The sequence below is a fragment of the Balaenoptera ricei genome, chromosome 8 (assembly GCF_028023285.1).
Source record: "Balaenoptera ricei isolate mBalRic1 chromosome 8, mBalRic1.hap2, whole genome shotgun sequence".
NCBI classification, from domain to species: domain Eukaryota; kingdom Metazoa; phylum Chordata; class Mammalia; order Artiodactyla; family Balaenopteridae; genus Balaenoptera; species Balaenoptera ricei.
This window is the reverse complement of record NC_082646.1, coordinates 109,483,956-109,510,177: the sequence shown is the minus strand read 5'-3', so window position 1 is coordinate 109,510,177 and position 26,222 is coordinate 109,483,956. Positions and strand designations below refer to the sequence as shown.

At 38.9% G+C, this 26,222-nt stretch overlaps 2 protein-coding genes across 24 annotated transcripts in view; one reads left to right on the top strand and one right to left on the bottom strand.

Annotated features, from left to right (window-relative positions):
- The window catches only part of PPP6R3 (protein phosphatase 6 regulatory subunit 3), a 129,593-nt gene that overhangs the window by 91,444 nt on the left and 11,927 nt on the right, over window positions 1-26,222 (bottom strand). For 14 of the 23 annotated variants that reach the window (XM_059932212.1, XM_059932214.1, XM_059932216.1 and 11 more), the window contains one exon: window positions 16,145-16,242. The exons of 5 other annotated variants lie outside the window; for them this stretch is intronic. In XM_059932212.1, coding sequence (XP_059788195.1) covers window positions 16,145-16,192 — 48 coding nt within the window. In that variant the 5' untranslated portion in view covers window positions 16,193-16,242. Of the gene's footprint in view, window positions 1-13,475; window positions 13,601-13,838; window positions 13,869-16,144; window positions 16,243-26,222 lie in introns of those variants that run through there. 4 more of the 23 variants (XM_059932221.1, XM_059932224.1, XM_059932222.1 and 1 more) reach the window with 3 other exon arrangements.
- On the top strand, window positions 18,900-19,286 carry LOC132370090 (nuclear nucleic acid-binding protein C1D-like). Its single transcript, XM_059929845.1, has one exon. It carries the CDS (start codon window positions 18,900-18,902, stop codon window positions 19,284-19,286), a length of 387 nt encoding a protein of 128 aa, XP_059785828.1.

The window sequence follows — 26,222 nt, the reverse complement described above, 5'->3', positions numbered from 1 at the left end:
CTCCGCAACAAGAGAAGCCCCCGCACTGCAGCGAAAAGCAGCCCCCTCTCGCCGCAACTAGAGAAAGCCCGCGTGCAGCAACGAGGACCCAATGCAGCCAAAAAAAAAAAAGATTACCCACTTCACCCACTTCCAAGCCAGTCAGTCAATCACAGGTTCCCAGCAGAGTTGTACCAACCTGCCTGCCTCACTGTGCTGCACACTCCCATCCAGGGAAGCCAAAAGATAAGACAGCTGTCAACCCGTTCAGGGCATCACAAATCCAGGTGCTTATTAAGTTGTAACAAGTATGCTGAGACATAACCCACTTTTCTGGAAAAAGGTCTTTGTTTAATTGTTCAGTCTTTTCCCTTAGACTAATTACGGGAAAGAGTGGATCTATACTATTGATGGTAAGAAATCTGTTTTTTTCTAAAGTGTGAAAATGTGGGAAACAAGATCAAAAGATAGAAAACAGAATGAAATGGTATACAAATGCAGTATTGGGACTCCTGGGTAAAGAATGTATATTGAACACACATTGAAATGCCTCTAAAAGTACAGTAAAAGAACTGTTTTGATTGTTTTGTCTTGCTTTTTAAAGGCATAATCCCAAGAACCAACAAAATTAGGGAGCAAAAGGAATATTGGTTGAAAAAGCTATTTAATGAACACTTAGATTCCCAAATCTCCTTGCCTTCTTCTGCCCTTCCCAACCCCATCAGATGACAGGAGGAAGCCAAAAAGGAGGGTGACTCCAGCACAGCTGAGGGTGGGCCTGCCAGTGAAAACAGAGGGACTGAGTGAACTGCAGAGAGGATGCAGAGACAGGCCCACTCAACTGCCCACCCCACCCCCAGCCAGATTCTCCTACTGGGCTCTGACATTCCCAGCCAGGATGAAAACTGAAAGTGTCTTCTAATCACTGACCTCAAGAAACAAACACCTGAAAATCCTGACACTGGGGACTTCCCAACCAAAGGAGCTCAACTCATCACACTGCTGAAAGGTTCACAGCCACTGAGCCCCCACCCGTGAATGGGGGCTCCAATCAACCACCCTCACTCCAATCTTTTCTTTAAAAGTCTTCATTGTAAACTTGCAGAACAGCTGCAAGAGCAGTACAAGAAGCTCCCACGGAGCCTTCACCTAGATTCACAACTAACCACTGTGTCACTTTCACTCTTCCACCCATCTTCTGCAGCCATCACATCCTTTACCTTTAAATAGCTCGCTGTGTATTTCCTAAGAACAAGGGTATTCTCTTCCACAACCACAGTCAAAGTCAGGAATGCAACACATTAACTGTCCCATATAGACTCTATAGCCCACATTCCAATTCCGCCAACTGCTCTACAACGTCCCTTACGGCAATCCCCTTTCACCTCAAACCAGATCGTGGATCACACCTAATGTCATGTCTCCATCTGAAACAGTTCTTCAGCAATTCTCTCTGTCTTTCATTGGCATCTTTGAAGAATATAGGGTATAAATATCTGGCAGTACTACCACACAAGTGGTAAGTGAGGTTTGTTTTTCCTAGAGTATCACATAAGTAGTAAGATAATGTCTGTGTGTCCCATTATTGGGATTTTGATCACTTGGTTAAGATGATATTTGCCTCATTTCTCCACTGTAAAATAACCAGTCTCCCCTTAGTAATTAACTAGTAAATAATCTGTAGGAAGATATTTTGAGATTATGTTCTTAAAACATTCACCCAATAGTTTTAGAATCCACTGGCAATTCTTGTCTTCATCAATTGCTACTGACAGTTATAAAATGATGTTTATTTTGTAAATCTACTGTTCCTTCTACCCTTATCAGTTGACATTATAACTCCAGTAAGGTATGTTCCCTTTTTCCCATTCATTCTTTAATTCATTATCAGTATGGACTCACGGATTCTTATTTTATTTATTAATATCACCATTCATTCTGATGCTCAAGTTATCCCAGATTTGGCCAGTGGGAACCCCTTCAAGCAGAGGACTGTGTGCTTTCCATGTTTTTTGAGTATTTCTTTATTTCCTTGCATAACAACATGTTCTAGATTAATCTTGTACATTCTCTGCCCAAGCTCTAAAATCACCCATTTCTCCAAGGAGCCCTGGTTCCTTTTAGTGGAGGGTGTGATTTAGAAATGAAGATCTGAGAACTAAGTATGTTCACAGATAGTGAACAAAGCTGAGAAAGAATGGCAATTTCATATGACTCAACTCTGTGTTGTGTGTGTATATACCCCGACTTTAAATGTGAACAAAAACGACGGGTTCTGATAACATCTCAGGAAAGCCTCTATCATGAAACGTAGAGTGCAAAACAAAACAGAAAAATGCAGGATGGAGGAAAGACTATACAAGAAAAAGAGTACATTAAAAAAAATTATCCTCAGAATGATAAGTTAATGTATCCATCAAATTAAAAAAAAAGGGATATTATTTAAAAGGGCACTGAGAATAATTAGCAGACTAATACATGAGGAAAATGACTTCCAACCCAGAAGTCTATACCCAACCAAACTATCAATCAAGAGTACACAGAAAGTCTCAAAAAACTTACCTCCCACACCCCTTCCTCATAGAAAACTACTAGAGACTGCGCTCCACTAAAACAACAGAGAAACAGAAACAGGAAATTCAATGAAGGAGAGAGGCAAAATGAACTCCCAGGGTCCCAGCAGACAACTGTGTTCCCAGCAGGGAGGACAAGCCGTCCAGTCTGGAGCAGGTAAAAATTTCTTCAAAAAGATAAAGCTGATGGAATACCTGAACGTGTAACTGGCTAAAAGTGTGAGGCTAAATTAGTGATTGATACATTAAAAAAAAAAAAAAGTTGACACAACATTTCCAAGGAAAACCAGAAGTTGTTTAGGAAAAGTATTTGTAATTTACTACTTGACACTATAAATAGCATCCCAAGTAATAATGGATAAATATTGATTCAACCAAAATTGCAATAAAACTGTATTGGAAAGATGGGGAAGACAGAATGTGGGGAAGAGGGTGCAGTGAGGGAAAAAGAGTAAGCTAATTCTTATCTTCCATATCTTTTCAGAAAGGGAAATCAATAGATGTGCTAAAAAAATCAGCAAGCATGCATGTAATTATGAACTCTTCCAGTATGCTCTTCAGACATATGGAGATAAATATGTGTTTTTTAACTGGCTAAAAGAGTTCTAAGTAATATAGTCGCCTTCAGGGAAGGGGGAAAGAGGGAGGGGTGGCTAAAAAGTGCTGTCATCTTATCCAAGCTCCTAAAGCTAGCTCACCCTTAACTGGAGATACGCAAAAGTGACAAAATTTTTTTTCAAATAAAATTTTAAGAAGAATGCTAGACTGGGAGGGAGTATTAAATGTTGAGACCAGAGAACTATAACATCAGCAACTCATTAGTTGTGTGACCTAAGGCAAGTCATTTGACCCGAGTATCCATTTCTTCATCTACAAAATAAAGGAGCTGGACTAAGTTAACTCTAAACTTTCTTCTTCTTTCAATAAATTTATGAATCTAATATAAAAATAAAGTAATCAAAGCTTTAAATGTGGTGCCAGTGGCCATGGACAATGGCAAATTAAATTACAGAAAGAATGAAGCAGGACTTGGTGAAATAATAAATGGAGAGAGAAGTAAAATGGGAAAAAAAAATTCTGCTTTAAGCCTGTGGGTCCCAAGAGGGTGCTGATGGTGAAGGAGAAATGAGAAAAGCACTGTTTTAGAAATGAAGACAAAAGAGTTCCTGATCCTGGCCTGGAACGAACTGAACTGACAGTATCCAGACAAACTATGACATGAGCCCACTGGAAAAAACCTAACTAAGCTGGAAACAAATGTTTGTGTTAAAAGTTAAAACATACAGATGATGGTGGAATCCATAAGGATGATGGAAAGTTCTTCCCAAAGAATACAGAAACTGAAAAAGGAGGAATTCTCCCCTCGTGTTAACTTACTAGGAAACCATAAGTTTTACATCATGATTAAAGGACAAAAACGAGAAAGGGGCATGGCTAGAGAGCAGACTACTGAAAGGCAGCGGGAGCAACAGCACAATGTCATACAAGCTGAAGGAGGAAAAATACAGATTTGCTAATAAAGAATATAACACATAGTTTACTAGTTGACGTCATAGTGCATTCGGGCTGCTATAACAGAATACCATATGTTGGATGACTTACAAACAACAGAAATTTACTTCTCACACTGCTATAGACTGGGAAGTCCAAGATCACAGCATCCGTAGTGCCTGGTGAGGACCCCCTTCCTGGTTCATAGACCACAGCCTTTTCTGTGTCCTCACATGGCAGAAAGGGATGAGGGAACTCTCTGGGATCACCAATCCCAATCATTAGGGCTCCACTCTCACACCTCATCACCCCCCAAAGGCCTCACTTCCCAACACCATCACACTGAGGATTAGGTTTCAACATATGAATGTTAGAGGGGAAACAAACATTCAGTCTATAGCCGTTGACATCATTAGGTTATTCTTTCAGAGGAAATGGATCCAGAGGGGCCCCCTCAAAAAAGGAAAACAAGATTTTTTTTAAAGATAATATACTTTTACTTTTGTATTTATTTTTGCCAATCATTCCTTAAAGGAGCCACATTTTCCTCAATAACCATGTAACATAACTCTCTCACAAAGGGTCTCCTCTTTCCAATACTACTGACTCTGATTAAGGCCAATGAAGAGAATGTAAGAACATAATTATAAAAATATCAATCAAGAATGAGGGCTGGTTTAGCCTAAAACAGCAAAGGAACAGATTCTCAGCTAAAGAGTATCTAAATATGTACTTGCTTAGTCACAGAACTCAAGAATAGCAAGAATGAACGTCTACCCTTACAAACCCTTTCTGCCAGCATTATACGCATGCTTCTCAAACCTCTTAGGTATTATTTCTATTTTCTCATTGAGAATAATAAGAAAGGACACTCCAAATAATCCTTACATGAACACTCAATTTATTTATTTATTTTTTAAAGACTCACTTTGGGGAAAAAGGAATAATAACTTGCTCCCTATGCTCTCATATGACTTTTTACCATAAATTCCATGATACTCTTGACAAATGCAAATTGACAAGAGGAAGCCGTAGCTATTACATAACATGCAAGAAAATATTTTCTCCTTGTGTCACATATCATACACAACTAAAGACGACCTCTCAGTTACAGACAGGTGATACAGCCTAGAGCCTGGACCCACAAAAGGAAGCAAGTCTACTCTTATTAACATCAGGAAGCCCTAAGGTAGGCCAGCTCAATCAGAGTATCATGTTAATGTGGATCTCAATGATCCTATCTCTGCAAGTGTGCTCACACATGCTCAAAACACCCAAGTCTAAAGAGATGCAAGATAATGAGATGGGAAGATACTCCATCTCTATGAGGTCTTGCTCACCATTTTATCCTCAATGCCTAGCACACTGTAAATTAAAAAAAAAAAAAAATCCCCCATATTTTGACCACAAAAATCATCAAAAATGAGCACACAAACACTCATAATTGGGAGAAACAAACTAAGTAAGTAACATCGTTTGGATGACTTCAGAGGCATCTTTCAATATATATGTATGTATTTTTATATATATACATAGATACACACAGATATATATGTAACTATCAGCTAACTTCAGAAACACCCATCAATTTAATACAAGCTGTGGCAAGAATACAGGCTTCTAAAGCATTAATCAAAAATTACTGTGACAAGAATGCAAAAAGACTGCTTTTTAAAGTATAAAACACCCAAGGTAAATCCATACTACCACCTTTTAAAAGCAAAATCAGGTACGTAAAGGACTAAGTAAAAACTTTGGCACCTGACTGGATTATGTCATCGTCCGGCTATGCACCCTTATGGACACTCAAATCACTGCCATCGTACATGAAAGCCAACCCAATCTAAGTCGCTATTAAAATGGAGCCAAATCATAAATTAGTAAATTAGCATCCAAAGTAAAGCCCAGAAATCCAACGCTGCCTGTTACAACAACAACAGTGTGCAGAGATGTAGAGCAATGGTACAAAAGACTACACGATTCCAATCGCCAAAGCTATACTTAGCTGGCTCAGCCATGGTTACATATCAAGCTTAATTTGATGTAAAAACTTAAACTTCCATAATCCTGAGTACAAAAGCAAGAAAGACATCAAACTTTTTGTAGGGCATCTTAGTAACCAAGTGATTAATATGTGAAATAGAAGTACAGAGACTAGAAAACATGCTAAGCAGCATGAAGATGAATGAATGTATCACTGAAAATTCAACCCAAGCATGGGATTTTCAATTGGCAAACCAAGATACCTGAGAGATGGAAAAGGAAAAGCCCTTCATATAGGCTCTTGGTTACTGTCCTAAAGAATAGATGAAATATGAACCAAGAAAGGGCCCAAGTCACAACTGGTTATAGCACTGCCACAAGCTCTGAGTGATTTTTTTCCTCCTACGTTTAAACACAAACCTGATTTCTAGTTGGCAATTCTAATCATACTCATTAACTCTTGGTGCCCACCACTAACACTTCTAAAGTTCTCAAAAAAAATTGTTTTAAGGTGAATGCTCTAGACCTACACTGTCCAATACAGTAAGCCACCTGCCACGCACAGCCACTGAGCACCTGCGATGCGGCTAGTAAGACTAAGGAACTGGATTTTCAATTTTCTTTTAATTTAAATAGCCACACTGAGCACAGACAAAGAATACCATTTTACTGGGCAGCACTGCTCTGACTCACATTAAAAACTAAGCACAGAATAAACGTTTATGGTCTACAATTTTGGGTAAGTTCACATCTCTAGGCTTCAACTTTCTCAACCAAAAAATGTAAAGAGAGTTCCATTAGATTGTCTCCATGACTAAAAATAAATTAGTGCAGCATATAAATTAAAAGTCTCAGGACTTCCCTGGCAGTCCAGTGGCTAAGACTCTGTGCTCCCAATGCAGGGGGCCCGGGTTCGATCCCTGGTCAGGGAACTAGATCCCTGACCACATGCCACAACTAAAAAGATCCCACATGAGGCAACAAAGATCCCACATGCCGCAACTAGGACCCGAAGGGAAAAAAAGTCTTCATTAAAACTGTTGCAGTGTAATTAAAGCTACACACCCCGGGCTTCCCTGGTGGCACAATGGTTGGGAATCTGCCTGCCAATGCAGGGGACACGGGTTCGAGCCCTGGTCCAGGAGGATCCCACATGCCGCGGAGTAACTAAGCCCGTGCGCCACAACTACTGAGCCTGAGCTCTAGAGCCCGCGTGCCAAAACTAGTGAAGCCCACGCACCTACAGCCCGTGCTCCACAACAAGAGAGGCCACCGTAATGAGAAGCCCACACACCGCAACGAAGAGTAGCTCCCGCTCACCGCAACTAGAGAAAGCCTGCATGTAGCAACAAAGACCCAATGCAGCCAAAAACTAAATACATAAAATAGAAATCTTTCCAAAAAAATAAAATGAAATAAAATAAAAATATAGGGGCTTCCCTGGTGGCGCAGTGGTTGAGTGTCTGCCTGCCGATGCAGGGGACACGGGTTCGAGCCCTGGTCTGGGAAGATCCCACATGCCGCGGAGCAACTGGTCTCGTGAGCCACAACTACTGAGCCTGCGCGTCTGGAGCCTGTGCTCCGCAACAAGAGAGGCCGTGATAGTGAGAGGCCTGCGCACCGCGATGAAGAGTGGCCCCCGCTTGCCACAACTAGAGAAAGCTCTCGCACAGAAATGAAGACCTAACACAGCCATAAATAAATAAATAAATTAAAAAATATATATATATAAAGCCACACACCCACCTCAAAGTTATGGCAGGTTACCTACCTCACCCTGATGATACAAGGGTATCATGTTACTCCTCACTTCACCAAATTTAATGGGGAAGACCAAGAGAACATGGATTCAGTTCAGTCAACCTTTGGGCAAGTAAACTCATCTCTCTGAGCTTGTTTTCATATCTGTAAAATGAGATGAGTAGACTAAACTATCATTTAAGATGCTTCAAACCCTCAACTACTTCTTCCCTGTGGCTCTAAGAAGAAATATAAAATATAAGTGAAACCAGGATACTCTAAGAAATGAAGAAAGAGGAATCAATGAATAACCACAGACTCAAACTCTTAAACGAAATTAATTAAATTTAAACAAGATCTTAAAGTAGAGAGTCCCAATGACAGAGAATTTAAAGTTATATTGGGTTGGCCCAAAAGTTCGTTCGGTTTTAAGTAAATATAAAAGACACATTTTTCATTTTCATGAAGAACTTTATTGAACAACATATTCACTAACCGAACTTTCTGGCCAACCCACTACAATATCAATGTACTCTGCTGGGAGACTGATTTGGTCTACTAGGGTGTACCCAGTTTTTTGTTTTTGCTTTAAGTCCATATGTGAACACGCTGCTTTCTCCAAAGCAGGAAGATCAGTAAAACCAGGTTAACGTAGGTGGCAGGAGAACATATAGCGCACAGAGGTTTGTACTGTCCCTTCCCTCACAGAAGGTGGACAAAGGAAGTCTTCCTCCTCCATCAGGCAGCTGTAGTATCATCACCATTGCTACATCCAGCTTTCTCAGACAACATCAGATGCTTGCTTACTTTATCAATGATCCAAACCAAGTAAAACAATGCTCTCACGACAGGAACTATGGTTATTTTTACATGCAATAAGGCAAACTGGAGTGTGAATTCATCCATGAAGCTGGTAAGATATGTTATACCCATCTTTCCTGTGGCATACAACTCAGAACATATATAAAACAGGACAAGATCCTTTAAAAAGAACCCTACCTAACAGGTACGTGGAGACGGGAATACAGACTAATAATTCATGTGAAGTGTGTTAAAAGGCAGAAAGTCAAGAGAGAATGACAGGCTTAACATCGCTCTTCAAAGGCATATTTTCACATACCTTCTGTGCCTATACCAGACCCACTGATATTTTTTTCAATCTTTTAAAATGGGGAGAAAGAATCACTCTCAAAGTCCCTGGTTTATAGCATGGTAGAAAAAACAAAACCAAATTCTACTTTTTGAAGAATAAAATGTTTTAGCAGGACTTCCCTGGTGGCACAGTGGTTAAGAATCCTCCTGCCACTGCAGGGGTCGCAGGTTCAAGCCCTGGTCCGGGAAGATGCCACATGCCGCAGAGCAACTAAGCCCATGCACCACAACTACTGAGCCTGCGCCCTAGAGCCCGCGAGCCACAACTACTGAGCCCGCGTGCCACAGCTACTGAAGCCCGCGCACCTAGAGCCCGTGCTCCGCAACAAGAGAAGCCACCGCAATGAGAAGCTCACGCACCACAACGAAGAGTAGCCCCCACTCGCCACAACTAGAGAAAGCCCGCGCACAGCAGTGAAGACCCAACGCAGCCAAAAAATAAAACAAGTTTTGGCTGATACCGACTTTCCTTTACACTACAGTTGATTTAACCAGGCCACCACTGATGGACCATTTAGTTTTCAATTTTCACTATCACCAAAAAACGCCAAGGTTCCCAGAAGTGGAACTGCTGGATTAAATAATGTTCATTTTTAATTAGCTGCACAATAGCCATTGGAGGTCATGGCTATCCACATTCCCACCACCAATGGAGGTATGTATGCCTGGTTCCTCACACCCTTGCCCAACAATGTCTTTTTCTCTTAAGAGCACTGTTCATGTCTAAGAGCCATTTATACTTCACTTTTCTGCCAACTGTCTGTTTATATCCTTTGTTCATTTTTCTACTGGGCCTGTCTTCTCAATGGTTTGTAGTGGTTATTTAAAAGTAAGAAAAGGAGCCCTTTGTCTCAAAGCATTCCCTCTTCAGCTCATTCCAATCTGGTGTCTATCTGTACCACTCAACTGAAACTGCCTTTTCAAGTCACCAGTGACCTCCAGATGGGGCTAAATCTAAGTGAAACTCTTCTGTCCTCCTCTCAACCTTGCTCTCGGGAGCATTCAGTACTGTTCACCAGGAGACCCTCCTTACTGGCACCTTCTCCTCACTTGGCTTCTTTGAGATCACACCCGCCTTGTTTTCTCACCGGCTACCTCTCGGTCTCCTCCGAGGCAGAGGTTCCCACAGGGTTCAGACTGTGGACACTACCTAGGTACACTCTCCCCAGCGGACTACATTGGCTGGGGTGTCCACTTCCATGTCTTCTACTCACCCTGTTGCCGAAGCAACTGAAACAAGGCCTGGGGAGACCTTAAAAAAAAAAAGGTTTTGTTGAATAAATGAAGCCGTTTCCACGGGTTTTAAAATATACCTCTGTAAACACAGTTGAGATTCAAATTTATAAAACCAATTAAGGCCACCTCTGCACTTCAAACACAGGTACCCAACTATTAGCAGACATTTCCCCTTGGATGTCTTGCGAGCACATTAAATTTAGTATCTCCTAAACGGGTTTTTGCTCTCTATCATACACTGACCACCAACCAAACTCTTTCCTCACTAAGTTCTCCCTGTCCCAGAAAAGGCACACCCCAGTTGTAAAAGACAGAGCCTGGCTCCTCTTTTCCCTCCCAATATCCAATTCATCAAAATTTTGTCAACTCCATCTTCTGGGTATCTCCCCTTCTTCACCTTCCTCTGCCACCACCCGGAGGATAAGAACAGCTTCCTAATTCACCTCCTGCGTCTCCTCTGGCCCCTTTAAGCCACCGTTTCCTGCGTTCCCAGTCAGTGTCCTCTGCCACTCCATGCGAGTGATGATAACAATGAGGATAATCTGATCTATGCGGTCCACTGTGGCAGCCACATAAGGCTTCTAAGCACGTGGAACACAGCTAGTTCGAACTGAGAAGTATGTATGTGTAAAACATACACTTGACTTCAAAGACTTAGTACAAAAGAAAGAAGTGAAAATATCTCATTAATAATTTTATATGACATGCTGAACTGACAATGTTTTGTATTACTGGGTTAAATAAAATACATTAAAATTAATTTTACCTGTTTCCTTTTCATGAGGCCACTAGAAAATTTATGATTACATATGTAGCTTGCACTGTATCTCTATTGAGACACTGTCCTGATTCACTGAGGGCACCAGCATGCCATCTTTTTAAACCACGTGTGACCAAAGCATTGAAAGCACCAGGCCTGGCACTGGACAGGCACCCAGATATTTGCTGAAAGAATTATGGTCAACAATCGGTATCCTTTACGTACACTCATTTAAAAGCAAAACACTGAAAATTTAGCTCTTACTTGAAGTCGAACCACACTTTTAAAGTACAATTTGGGCTTCCCTGGTGGCGCAATGGTTAGGAATCCGCCTGCCAATACAGGGGACATGGGTTTGAGCCCTGGTCTGGAATGATCCCACATGCCGTGGAGCAACTAAGCCCGTGAGCCACAACTACTGAGCCTGCGCTCTAGAGCCCGTGAGCCACAACAAGAGAAGCCGCCGCAATGAGAAGCCTGCGCACCGCAACAAAGAGTAGCCCCGGCGCACAGCAACGAAGGCCCAACACAGCCAAAAATAAATGATAATAAATAAAATAAATTTTAAAAAATAAATGAAGTACAATGTGTATTAAAACAACTTTTTTTTTTAATTCAACAAATGTATACTGAGACCTGCTCTGCAGAGCACACCAGAGCCAGGTGTCCTGACTTCTGGCTGGCGCTGCGGCAGGCTCACTGCGCCCAGTCACCCTTTCATTAAGGAAACCCACAACATGGAGTCAGAGAAAGGCCTTCTTTGTTTTTCATATTTTGCATTCTTACAGTAAATCACCATTTGAATTTATACAAATAATACACAAATACATTCTTCTGAACTACTGAAACAACACAGATCAAGTGATGACCTCCGTCTACCTGCCCAGCTCCTTCTAATCCCAGTAATCGGTTTCAGAATTGTTAAGAAAACTAAGTTGAAACTTTACACATACGTGAATTTTAAGAAATGCTTTATCTGCTTCTCTAACATTCATCCTAATTATGTCATTAATTTTTGTAATTTTTCGGTGCTAAATTTTCTGTTAGAAGGGAAAGTCAGAAACTGGGGAAGACTGGAAATTTAAGGTGGCCTAAAAAGATTTTGAGTCATCAACCCTTAAAACCTAGTCATCATAACTCAAAAAATCAGCCATGAGAGAAGGAAAGCTAGTGGACAGTACAAGGAGGAAAAAAAAAAAAGTAGACGGTTAACATGGAAAGTCTAATTAATAAGATTTAGGTAGTGATCATCTTGTAATGTATTTAAATGTCCAATCACTATGCTGTACACCTGAAATTAACATAATATTGTTATACCAACTATATGTCAAGTGAAAAAACAAACCAAAACAAAACAAAAAACCTGGGAGGTGGGGCTTTGCAAAAAGTATCACACCACCTTATGTTATGCCCTGCAACATTTAAACTACCAGAGAGGGTGTGGTATCTTCAACAGGGCAAGGCTTACAGTCAGTGTGGGGTCTTCTCAAGAAACAAAAAATGCACTCTCAGATGGCCTCACAAACACACAGAGTACATTTCAAAACAAACATTATTACATTTTAAGTCTAGAACTATAATCTGAAAGAATTTCAATGTGATTTAGGTTGGAAGCCCTTTAAAAATTTCAGTTTGGGTCCACATTCAACCTCCAGAGACAGATCACAACCAAAGAAGACACACAAGCGAGACTGCAGGAAAGTTTACGCCCAAACAGAGAAACTTACAACTACCTGCTTACCAGGCAGAGGACACTGTGGGGATACTACAAGACAAAAAAAATCGAGGTCTTCCACAAACAGATGGAAAGTGAGGTAGGGGGAATTGTTTTAACTGGTAGACCTTATTTGGATCCTGATTTGCCAAAATTAGAAAACTGTATATATAAAAATTATGACATTTGAGACAACTGGAAATTTCAACTCCGACTAGGTACTGGATAGTATCAAGCAACTGCTTTGTGCGAGTTTTATTTAGATGTTATAGTTTTGTGCTTATGTTACGGTTAAAACAAAAAAAAGTGTTTATTTTTGAAAGATCTATACTGACATATTTACAGAAGAAACAAGATAATCATTTTGGGATTTTCTTCAAAGTAATATGTAAGGGGCTAGCCATAAAGGAAAAATTAATCAACTGAATTACATTAACTCCTCTTCCTCCAAAGACACAATGACAATCCACAGAGTAGGCAAAGATATTCACCATGTTTGTATCTCCTGAAAGATTCATATCCAGAATAAAAGAAACCCTACCAAATGTTGTGTTTGAAAATATGTCCACAAATTCTTTGACACTCCTTTCAAAAAGGGAACTTAACTCCCCAAGGTGGGACGATGTAGTGAGTCTCTTCTAACAAACAGGATATGGCAAAATTAAATGCCATGAGACTTTTGAGGTTGTGTCATAAAAATGATAGCTTCCACTTGGTGCTATTTCTCTCAAATCACTCTCTCAGGGGGAAGTCAGTCACCATGTCCCGAGGACAGGACACTTAGGCAATTCTGTCAAACGCCTACATGAAAAGGAACTGTGGCCTCCCACTGACAGCCGGGACTAACCTGCCAGGCATGCGAATGAGCCACCTTGGGAAGGATCCTCCAACTCCAGTCAAGCCTTCAGAGGTTGATGACATCCAAGCCAAATGGCCCAGCCAAGTCGCTCCCAAGTTCCTAACCCACAAAAACTATGAGATAATAAATGTTTACTGTTGTTATAAACCACTAAGTTTGGGGATAATTGCTATGAAGCAACAGAGAGTTAATATGATAAAACAGATAATGCAATAGACAAAAGAAAAGGAGACAAATATTACTCTTCATTAAAAAAGAATAACTAGGGGGTTGGGGAAGGGAAGGATTGAGAGTTTGGGATTAGCAGATGCAAAATATTGTATATAAGATGGATAAACAACAAGGTCTTACCGTATAGCACAGGAAACTATATTCAATAACCTGTGATAAACCATAATGGAAAAGAATATTAAAAAGAATGTATATATTGGGATTTCTCTGGCGGTCCAGTGGTTAAGACTCCGTGCTCTCACTGCAGGGGGCACAGGTTCAATCCCCGGTAGCGGGGGGGGGGGGGGGGGGGGGGCGCTTCCCTGGTGGCGCAGTGGTTGAGAATCTGCCTGCCAATGCAGGGGACACGGGTTCGAGCCCTGGTCTGGGAAGATCCCACATGCCGCGGAGCAACTAGGCCCCTGAGCCACAACTACTGAGCCTGCGTGTCTGGAGCCTGTGCTCCGCAACAAGAGAGGCCGCGACAGTGAGAGGCCCGCGCACTGCGATGAAGAGTGGCCCCCGCTCGCCACATCTGGAGAAAGCCCTCGTATAGAAACGAAGACCCAACACAGCCAAAAATAAATTAATTAATTAATTTATTAATTTTAAAAAAAAATCCCCGGTAGGGGAACTAAGATCCCACATGCCACGTGGCGTGGCCAAAAATAAATAAATGAATGATGAATGAATGAATGAAAAGAAAAAGAATGTGTGTGTGTATGTGTATATATGTATGTATAACTCAGTCACTTTGTTGTGCAGCAGAAATTAACACAACATTGTAAATCAACTATACTTCAATAAAATTTTAAAAAGATAAAAATGAAAAAGGATAACTAAACAACCAAAAAAAGCATGAAAAGGTGCTTGACTTCACTAGTGCAAATTAAAACTACTGTAAGGTATCACTACACAGCTAGGGGTGTAGCTAAAATGAAGAGCATGAAAGAAAGATATGAGCTATTAAAGACAGTATGGAGTAAGCGGAACATCACGCACTGCTGGGGGAAGTGTAATCTGGCACAGCCACTTTAGTAGATGCAGCCACAGTTTTCCAAAATGGAATATATGCACACCTCTACAAGCTAGCAATTTCACTTCTAGGTATATCCCCAACAATCTCACACACAATGTCAAGAGAAAAACTCAGACACAAGTGAACATACCGTAAGATTCTATTTATTTAAGGAACAAAACTTAATGCAGTTAAGTATCAGGATACTGGCTGCCCTCGGGAGAGAGGAGGGTATGACTGAAAGGGGACAAAGGAGATACCCGGGACCCAATTACCCAAGTGGGTTTCAGACTTTGAAAATTTCATTTATGATGTGTACTCTTCTATATTTCTCTTACAATTCAATAGAGTTTTAAAATAGTAACAATCCAGGAGAGAAGTGGGGATTGAAGGAGTAAGTAGGGCAGGACTGGCCTTGGGTTTATGGTTGTTGGAGCTGAGTACCTGAGGGCTCATTACACTATTCTCTATTTGTGTGCGTTAAAATTTCCCCCTAATAAAAAAGATTTTAAATATACGTTAATATAAAACTGGCTAGAACGGCTGATAAAAGCATAAACTGGGGTAATTTTTCTGGCCATAGATATCAAAGGGGGTTAAAAATCTATACATTCCTTGACCCAATTACTCTGCTTTAATGAGTTCACACTAAGATATTTATCCTGAGTAAAAAAGTCTTCTATATAACAATGTCCAAAGAGTTTATAACAGAAAAAAAAAAGAGAAATGTCTAAATATAGAGGTCACAGGACACTGTGGGGACCACCACAGGATAAACAATCCAGGTCATCCACAAACACATGGAACCTGAATAACAGTGATTTTATCTGCACCAAGGTTCTTTTATCTATCCATTGAAATACAGTCATTAACAAAGATGTGATCCACATCATTATATCACCAAAAACATGCAAATTAAAACAATGTGACACAACTACACACCAATTAGAATGGCCAAAGTCCAAAACACTGACACCAAATGCTGGTGAGGATGTAGAGCGACAGGAACTCTCAATCACTGCTGATGAAAGTGCAAAATGGTACAGGCATTTGGAAGACAGTTCAGCAGTTTCTTACAAAACTAAACATATTCTTACCATACAATCCAGCAATCGTGCTCCTTGGTATCTACCCAAGGAAGTTGAAAACTTATGATCACACAAAAACCTGCACACAGATGTTTATGGCAGCTTTAACCATACTTGCCAATACTTGGAAGCAACCAACATGTCCTTCAGTAGGTGAGTGAATAGACTTTTCCCCTCCCCTCATGTTTCTGGGAGGGGGAAAAGAACATTTTCTTTTCTATTTTTTTTTTTTTTTTTGAAATATATCAGGACATTCCGTTCTTAACAAAGCTCACCTTCAAAAAAAAAAAACTATTTTACCAGAACCTAACCCACTGAGGTTTTACCAGAACCTAACCTACCTGGAGGAAGGGAAATATCCAACTCCAGCCCCCTCTAACCTTCCGCATGAGGAAAGGGAAGTACACAACTCCAGGCCACTCTAGCCATCCTGTACCACCTAAGAAAAGGAAAAAAGCAGAGAAGCACTGGTGAAGTTCACAGTTCAGGGGTACAGGCTCACCAAAAGACTGAGACTGAATCATAGCACTACAGAACATTTCCCCTCCCCAGACATTTTACCACTACATTTCCAAACGTCTATTCTTCACAGTTCCTTTTACCAGTGCATCATGTCTGCCTTTCAAAAAAGATTACAAAGTATACTAAAAAGACAAAAAAGTTTGAAGAGATTGAACAACCATCAGAACCAGTCATGTATGCCAGAGATGCTGGAATTATCAGACCAGGTAAGCTAAGAGCTCTAATGGAAAAGGCAGACAACATGCAATAATGGATAAAATAATGCAAATAGATAAAAATTCTAAGAAAGAATCAAAAAGAAATGCTACAGACCAAAAATACTGTAACAGAAATGAATAATGCCTCTGATAGGCTCATTAGTAGACTGGACATAGCTGAGGAAAGAAACACTGAGCCTGAAGATATGACACTAGAAACTTCCAAAATGGAAAAGCAAAGAGGAAAAAAACTGGGGGTGGGGGGGTGCGGTGGGGGGGCGGTGTGCAAAATATCCAAGAGCTGTGGAACAACTACAAAAGGTATAACATACATGCAATGGGAATACCGGAAGGAAAAGAGAAAAGGAATAGAAACAATATTTGAAGCAATAATGACTGGGAATTTCCCCCAAATTAATGTCGGACACCAAACCACAGATCCAGTTATCTCAGGGAACACCAAGCAGGATAAATGCAAAAAAACAAAAACAAAAACCTACACCCGGGCATCTCATATGTTGTCTACAAGAAACCCACTTTAAATTCAAAGACACATATAGGTTAAGAGTAAAGGGAAAGAGCCAGACCATACTAACACTAATTAAAACAAACTGGGAGTGGCTATATTAATTTCAGACAGAGAAGACTTCAGAGCAAAGAAAGTTGTCAGTGATAAGAAGAGTTATTACAAAATGAAAAGGGGGTCAATACTCCAAGAAGACCTAACAATCCTTAATGTTATGCAGCTAACAACAGCATCAAAATACGAGTCAAAAACGGATAAAACTGCAAGGAAAAATAGATGAATTTACTATTATAATTGGGGACTTTAATACTCCTCTATCAGAAATGGACAAATCCAGCAAGCAGAAAATCAATAAAGACACAACTGAACTCAACAGCACCATCAATCAACTGTATATAATTGACATGTATGGACTAATTCATCCAGCAGTAGCAAATCACACATTCTTCTCAAACACACATGGAATACACACCAAGATGGACCACGTTCTATGAAATACACCTTAACAAATTAAGAACAGAAATCATACAGTGTCTGCCCTTAGACCACAATGCAATTAAACTAGAAATCAGTAACAGAAAGATAGCTGGAAAAACCCAAAGTACTTGAAGATTACACATTACACTTCTAAATAACACATGGATCAAAGACAAAAAAATCTCAAGAGAAACTTTAAAAATGTCTGAACAAAATGAAAATACAACTTACTAAAAACTTTGGGGGATGCAGCAAAAACAGTGCTTAGATTAAAATTTATAGAATTGAAAGCATATATTAGAAGACATCTAAAATCAATAATCTAAGCTTTCACCTTAGAAAACTAGATAAAGAAGAGCAAATTAATTCCAAACTACGCAGAAAATTGAAATAATAAAAATTAGGGCATAAAAGAATTTTAAAACAAGAAATCAGTAGAGCAAGTCAACAAAACCAAAAGCTGATTCTTCAAAAACAAACAAAAAAAAATCAATAAAACTCGTAAGACTTTTTCCAGACTAAGGAAGAAAGAAGACCTAAACTGCTAATATCAGAAATGAAAGAGGGGAGTCACTACAGATCCCATATACAATAAAAGGATAATAAAAGAATATTATGAACAACTCTATAGCCGCAGATTTGATAACCTAGATGAAACGGACCAACTCCTTGACAGATACAATCTACTCTTTGACAGATACAATCTGTCACAACTCACATAAGAATAGACAGTTTGAATAGGTCTACACATCTATTAAAGAAATTGAATCAATTATTAATAACCTAAAACAGAAAGTATCACGTCCAAATGGGTTTACTGATGAATTCGACCGAACATTTAAAGAAAAAATTATACCAATTCTCTATCATCTCTTCCAAAAGACAGAAACAGAAGGAATACTTCCTAACTCATTCTATGAGACCAATCATGCTCCTTGATATTTACTCAAACGAACTGAAAACTTATGTTCACACAAAAACCTGCACACAGATGTTTACAGCAGCTTTTTCATAACTGCCAAAACTCGAAGGCAACCAAGATGTCCTTCAGTAGGTGAGTGCATAGACTGGTACAACCAAACAATGGAACATTACTCAGCACTAAAGAGAAATGAGCTCTCAAGCCGTGAAAAGACATGGAGGAACCTTAAATGTATATTACTAAATGAAATAAGCCAGTCTAAAAAGTCTACAATGCTGCATGTTTCCTACTATATTTCGTTTTAGAAAAAGGAAAACTATAGAGACATTAAAAAGATTAGTGAAGTCATTGGAGAGCGCTGCTCGCTGTGGGCAGAGCCAGTGCGCCACTGACGTCACCGCTGCCAACTGCTTTCTGGGAGGCAGGAGTGGAAGGCCTGAGAGTTGACAATAATGGCAGGTGAAGACATTAATGAAAACTATCCAGGAGAAATTCATGAATATTTATCAACGTGTGAGAATTCCATTGGTGCTGTGGATGAGATGCTGAAGACCATGACGCCTGTTTCTAGAAATGAGTTGTTGCAGAAGTTGGACCCACTTGAACAAGCAAAAGTGGATTTAGTTTCTGCTTACACATTAAATTCAATGTTTTGGGTTTATCTGGCAACTCAGGGAGTCAATCCTAAGGAACATCCAGTAAAGCAGGAACTGGAAAGAATCAGAGTATACATGAACAGAGTCAAGGAAATAACAGACAAGAAAAAGGCTGGCGACCTGGACAGAGGCGTGGCTTCAAGAGGGCGTTGTAATAAATGCCCTCTGGGAACCAAAACCTAAAAATGCACCCAAAGTTGCCAATAAAGGAAAAAGTAAAAATTAACCTTTTGGTTTGATGTACACATATTCCAAAAGTATATAATTTTTTTGTGTGTGTGGTTAAGAATTTTATTCTTTTTCTTTCTTTTTTCTTTCAATTTACTTTTTTTTTTTTTTAATTGGAGTGTAGTTGCTTTACAATGTTGTGTTGGTTTCTGCTGTGCAGCAGGGTGAATCAGCTATACGGACACATGTATCCCCTCTTTTTTTGGATTTCCTTCCCATTTGGGTCACCACAGAGCATTGAGTGGAGTTCCCTGTGCTATACAGTCTGTTTTCATTAATTATCTATTTTATACATAATAGTGCATATTTTTATTGTTTTCCACAAAATAGACAATGATTATGTAGCATTGTAAGGTTTAAATGTATTCCGTATTGAATTCATATATAAAATCTGTATTTTAAATTTGTAATGCTAAATACCTTTCCCCCCAGAAAGATTAAGTTATATTTATTGATTTTCTTATAGAACACTGTGAGGTTTTTAACACTGTGGTATATTTTATATTTATAGTTTACTGTCTCTTGACAAGACTCTTATTTCCTTATACAGGTCACTCTTTCAAGTGCCATTTTATAAGCAACTATGAAATTTAAGTTAAATGTTCTTTGTAAACATTTGTCTATTTTCAGTGAATAATGATTTTATGAAGTATGCTGAAGTTATAAATACACCTGTTTTCATTATATAATATTAAGAAAGAAAAAAAGATTAGTGGTTGTTAGGGGTTAAGTCTGAGGCACAGATGAACAGGCAAAGCACAGAGGATTTTTAGGGTAGTGAAACTGTTCTACAGACTACTACAATGGTGGATACATGTCATCATACATTTGTCCAAACCCACAGAATATACAACATTAAGAGTGAACCTAATGTAACGTGCAGACTTTGGGTGATAATGATGCGTCAACGTAGGTTCATGGAGGTTGGAGGGGGTGGGGCGCGTGGGGAGACAAGGAGTATATAGGCTTCTGGCTCTGTACTTCTGCCTCAATTCTGCTGTGAACCTAAAACTGCTCTATGAAATAAAGTTTATTAATTTAAAAAATGGTTAAATGTAAATTTGTGTTATGCATGTTTTTACAAGAAAAGATTTGCTAAATCACTGTTCATTTATAGTAGAGCTTTTAAACGTCATATATGTCATACATCACTTGAAAAGGAGATAATAGAAAAGCTTTCTAAAAAAAGGCTTCCTTCCACTGCTTAACAGTTGTACTTTGTACGTAAAGATAAAAAGCAAAGAATCCAGCTTATAATTTAGTATTTTACCTATTTCTGTACCAAACACTAAACTTCTAAAAGCTTCTAAGAACAAAGTGCTTTATTGTAACAAACTAAAAGCAAGCTAGGGCTTCCCTGGTGGCGCAGTGGTTAAGAATCCACCTGCCAATGCAGGGGACATGAGTTCGAGCCCTGGTCCAGGAAGATCCCACATGCCGCGGAGCAACGAAGCCAGTGCGCCACAACTACTGAAGCCCGTGCGCCTAGAGCCTGTGCTTGGCAAAAGAGAAGCCACTGCAATGAGAAGTCCGCGCACAGCAACCAAGAGTAGCCCCCACTCTCCGCGACTAGAGAAAGCCCGCGCACAGCAATGAAGACCCAACGGAGCCAAAAATAAATAAAATAAATAAATTTATATAAAAAGATAAATAAAAGCAACCCAAATTTGTTTGTGATTAAAAATAAAAATCTAAAGCCCACTGAAATGGGAAATAGCTATAAAGTATACCAGTAATTAAAAAGAAGACAGATCTCTGTGTACTGCATGGGACTCAATGAAAAGTGATGAATGATAAGAAAAAAAAGTGTATGCCTAACACTGTATAGTTTCTATAAGCACGTATGTAAGTAATACAAACACATTGAAAAAAATCAAAAAAACAGAGACAAAACTATTAAGAGCAGAAGACAGAAAAGAATTGGGGGAAGGTGAGCAGAAGAGATTTTAGCCTTACCTATTTTTACTTTTTTTCAAAGCAAATATGATCACATATTGATTAATTTTTTTAAACTAAGGCTTCTATTCTAAACAGAAAAACGGCAACAAAGTAAAAATGAAAATTTCACTATATCCTACTACCAGTCAAGATTTCAAAACCAAAGCCAGTGAAAGAGTTCATAAAATAAGATATTAACCATTAACAAAGTCAGCATAGCCTTAATCACTTGTTCTGTGAAAGTTTATGACTTCTACATTAATACACTTGCAAGGGAAAAAAATAAAACCCTACAAATTCAAATTACCCAAAGTTATCTTCTATGGAAAAGGGAGGAGAACTTTAATATTACTTCCATTTTATACAGGAAGAAGCTGGGGCTCAGAAAGTGAAATAATTTGCCCAAAGTCAGTCAGTGGTCAAACCAAGATTCCAATCCAGTTCTCATCAACTTAACAACGCTTTCCCGAAATCATTCTGGCTAGACGTCCTCCCTCCCTCCCAGAGGTTCCTTCTTCATATAAAAGATGAACATCCTACACTCACCTTAAGGTGAAAAGAGTTAAACTATGCAAGTAATGAATCAAGCACAAGTGACAACCGTAATAACAGGCACTGGGCAAACAAAATAGGAAGAGACAATTACATCTACCCAGTGTAAGACAGGTACGTAAGCAAAGGCAGGCTGCTGAAGGTTTACACTAATCAAGAGGCAATTCAACAGTCACTGATGCCAAAAATTGAAAAACTTTAAGCCTGACAATATGGTAAATGGCAGGAATGGACTCTACTTTTTGCAGGGGATAAACATAAACATGCCCAATAATGTTTAACTTTAAGCCTCACAACAATTCTGCTAAACCAGCTCTCTCTCTCTCTACCCTGTGCCCCCTACAACTCTTCCTCATTCTTTCCTCGTTGCCCTAGAAGATTATCAAACTTTATTTTTTGAAACTTGATGAAAACAATAGTTACCATACCTATGCATGTCAAGCTCCTTGGCCTCACTGAAAACTGCTGGGATAGGACTGAAAGTATTTACTAACTCTTTACTCCTGGGATCAGCGGCACTGGCGCCAAACCCCCTAACTCTCCTCAGTTTACAAGTCCTGCTAACCACACTGTCACAAAGCGAGTTCCAACCCAGCCCAGCCTATGCTAGTATGTTCCTCCATGCCTCTTTTAATTTATTAGTCAGAGTAAGAAAAGACTTAACATAAAGAAGTATAAAACCGTCCCCCCTCTCCCTCAGGATAGGCCACGTATTATAAATGCTGAACCCTACTCTTTTCCTTTCGCAAAGACAGATTCAGCTCATAATCTATTTTGATCCACATCCCTTTTCCAGATTGTTTTTGGTGTTCTATACTTGGCCAGAGTCACATTTAAAGTTCACATAAACGTTTCCTAGCAATCAAATGACCCCATTTAAAAAAGGTAACTAGTCTTGAAATCTTTTCCATTTCTGGATATAAAAATGAGCTAATTAATGTGAAGGACCAGAAAATCTTTAAGAAATTCCTTATTAACATAGGAACACTCCATTTAAAGGAGGGAAAAACAATCGCATTTGCCAGCTCTTAACAAAATGAACATCCTCGGGACTTCCCTGATGGCGCAGTGGTTAAGAATCTGCCTGCCAATGCAGGGGACACGGGTTCGAGCCCTGGTTGGGGAAGATCCCGCATGCCACGGAGCAACTAAGCCCGTGCACCACAACAACTGAGCCTGCACTCTAGAGCCCACGAGCCACAACTGCTGAGCCTGCGTGCCACAACTACTGAAACCTGCGCACCTAGAGCCCGTGCTCCACAATGAGAAGCCACCGCAATGAGAAGCCCGCACACCACAACGAAGGTAGCCCCCGCTCGCGACAACTAGACAAAGCCCGTGCGCAGTAACGAAGACCCAACACAGTCAAAAGATAAAAATAAAAAATTTTTTAAATGAACAGCCTCTATTACTTGCAATTTTTAAAGTTTTTTGAATACTGATTGACACATATCCAAAACAATATCTGGTACATGATTATTCAAAAGTAGCAAGACACCAAAAGAGCAATCCAAAATAAAAGGTAATACCAGCAATCTAAAAATAAAAAAAGACTAAACATATCTGCTGGACTGGCCAACATGAAGAGCACTTTAGGCTCAGAATACCTCAAATTCCTGGATAAGGAACAACTGACAGCTCACTTCTAATTCTAATCTAGTTAGGCAATAGCTGCATATAAATTGAGACTAAAAGCATTCAATAGTTCTTATAAGGGTAAAGATATCAATTAACTTTGGGCCTTAAGTTAAATATGAAATGATTAAGATCACCAAGAAAAGAAGTGTCTAATCTCTTACTGGGTGTAGGTAAAAAGGGTAGACAGGAATGAAGGGAAAAAATCCCACAATATATAGACAAGAAAAGGAAAAGAACAAAAAATAAGCCCAATTAGCACAAAATACGAAAGTAGAAATAAACCAAATATTTCAATCACAACTAATGTAAATAGACTAACCAGCTTAAAGTCAAATTATAAAAATGCAATCTAGCTGTGTGCTGCTTTCAAAGGGCACTCCTAAAACATTAAGGGCACCAAAACTTGATAGTTAAAGGGCAGAAAAATATATACCAGGCAAACATTAACTAAAGTCCCTTGGTACAGCTATGCCAATATCTGACAAAATATATTTTAGTGGAAAAAATGTTCCTAGAAACAAAGATTCGTTACAGAATGACAAACTGTGCAAGTCACTGGAAACTTAGCAATTCTAAACTTATAGATAGAAAGCAAAAATTGAGAGAACTATAGGAATTTGACAAATGTTCCATCACAATGGGATTTTAACAACACCCCTCTCTGTAACTGATGGAACAAGCAGACAATATTAGTTAAGGACACTAGTCTGAATGTGAAATCAATTAATGTGTTTCATCCAATAGACATGGGAAAACCTGACCTTAAAATTGGAAACACATTCTTTTTAAACACACGTGGAAAACTAATAAAAATTTGCCACAAACTAGACACCATTAAAACAGCCTCAACAAATTTCAAACAATCAAAATCACACTGGACCACATTTTATTAGCACAATGTATGTTAGCAATCAATAACAAAGATTAAAAGATACAGGGCTTCCCTGGTGACACAGTGGTTAAGAATACACCTGCCAATGCAGGGGACATGGGTTCGAGCCCTGGTCCGGGAAGATCCCACATGCTGTGGAGCAACTAAGTCCGTGCGCCACAACTACTGAAGCCCGTGTGCCTAGAGCCCATACTCTGCTACAAGAGAAGCCACCGCAACAAGAAGCCCGCGCACCACAACGAAGAGTAGCCCCCACTCGACGCAACTAGAGAAAGCCCGCGCACAGCAATGAAGACCCAATGCAGCCATAAATAAATAAATAAAATATAGATCAATATATCAAGATTTTTCAATAACTTTCTAAATTTCGAAGTCAGAGAAGAAATCAAAATGAAAATGTGAATACATTCAGAACTAAAAGATAAAAATTTTGCATAGCAAAACTTCTGAATTGGAGCTAAAGTAGTATTTAAAGGGTAGTTACTACCTTATTTACATATATATGTATACATGTATACAAAAGACCTGAAAATCAATGAGCTAAGAATCCTGCTTAAGAAAGTAAATATTAGTAATTAATTACAAATCAGGCAGAATCATAAGATATTATTTTCTGCCAATATATTTGAAAACAAGGACAAAATAAATGTTTTAGAAAAATTACCAAATGTGACTCAAGAAAAAGAAGACTCTAATGATCCTATAAATATTAAAGCAACCAAGCCAGTAATTTTTAAATCTCAGACAGAAAACACCAGGCCCTGATGGTTTTACAGGCAAGTTTTATCAAAATGAAAGAACAGATAATTCCAATTTTACATACAAACTCTCTAAGAGAATAAAAAGGAGGAAATACTACAGCTCATTTTATTAGACTGAGAATACCCTTGATAGTAAAACTCATAAAGCTGATACAAAAAAGGAAAATTAAAGATCTTACCAATGAACATAGATACATAAATCCTAAGATATTAGCAACTAAAAAAATATATATATCTAAGGGAATTCCCTGGCGGTCCAGTAGTTAGAACTTGGCACTTTCACTGCTGGGGCCCAGGTTCAATCCCTGGTCAAGGAACTAAGATCCCGCAAGCCGAGTGGCATGGTCAAAAAAAATACATTCCAAAAACAAAACAAATAAACAATTTTAAAAAAAAAAGAATATGTCATGATTGAGCTGGATTTATCCCAGAAATGTGAAATTAATTCCAACATTACCTTTTAGAGCAATTTTTCATATTACTAGATTAAAGGAGAAAAACTGTACTATCATCCCAATAGATGTAGAAAATGTATTCAATTAAGTGCAATGCCCACTTGTGATTTTTTTTTAAATTTCTCCATAAACTAAGATTGAAGAAATCTTCCTCAACCTGTTAAAGGAAAAAAAAAGTATCCACACACTTAATGGTGAAAAATAAAAGCATTTCCCTTAAAACCGGGACTATGACAAGGATGCCCGCCATTACCATTTATATCCCCCACTGGCTGCCATGAAGCAGTGCAGTTAGAACTAGAATTAAGATATAAAAAGTAAAAGGACTGAAAAGAAATGAACTATCATTATTCAAAGATTAGATGATTATCTACATAAAAACCCCCAAGAGTCCACAAGCAAATTATTACATTGAGAAGTTAAAGAATATAAGAGTCACATATAAAGTCATCTTCATTTCCATTTACCAGCAAATAGAAATTTTTAACTTAAAATTTTACAACATCAACAGAAACTATAAAGTAACCAAAAAACAAATCTAACAACAACAACAACAACAAAAAATGCAAGACTTGTAGAAAGAAAAAAACATAAAACTTTTTAAAAGACAACTACCTATAAACCAAATAATCTATTTCCTCTTCTACTTGGGTAG

Bases quoted from the DNA above. Each gene is read 5' to 3' on its own strand.
- LOC132370090 (XM_059929845.1), top strand. From the start codon at position 18,900: ATGGCAGGTGAAGACATTAATGAAAACTATCCAGGAGAAATTCATGAA.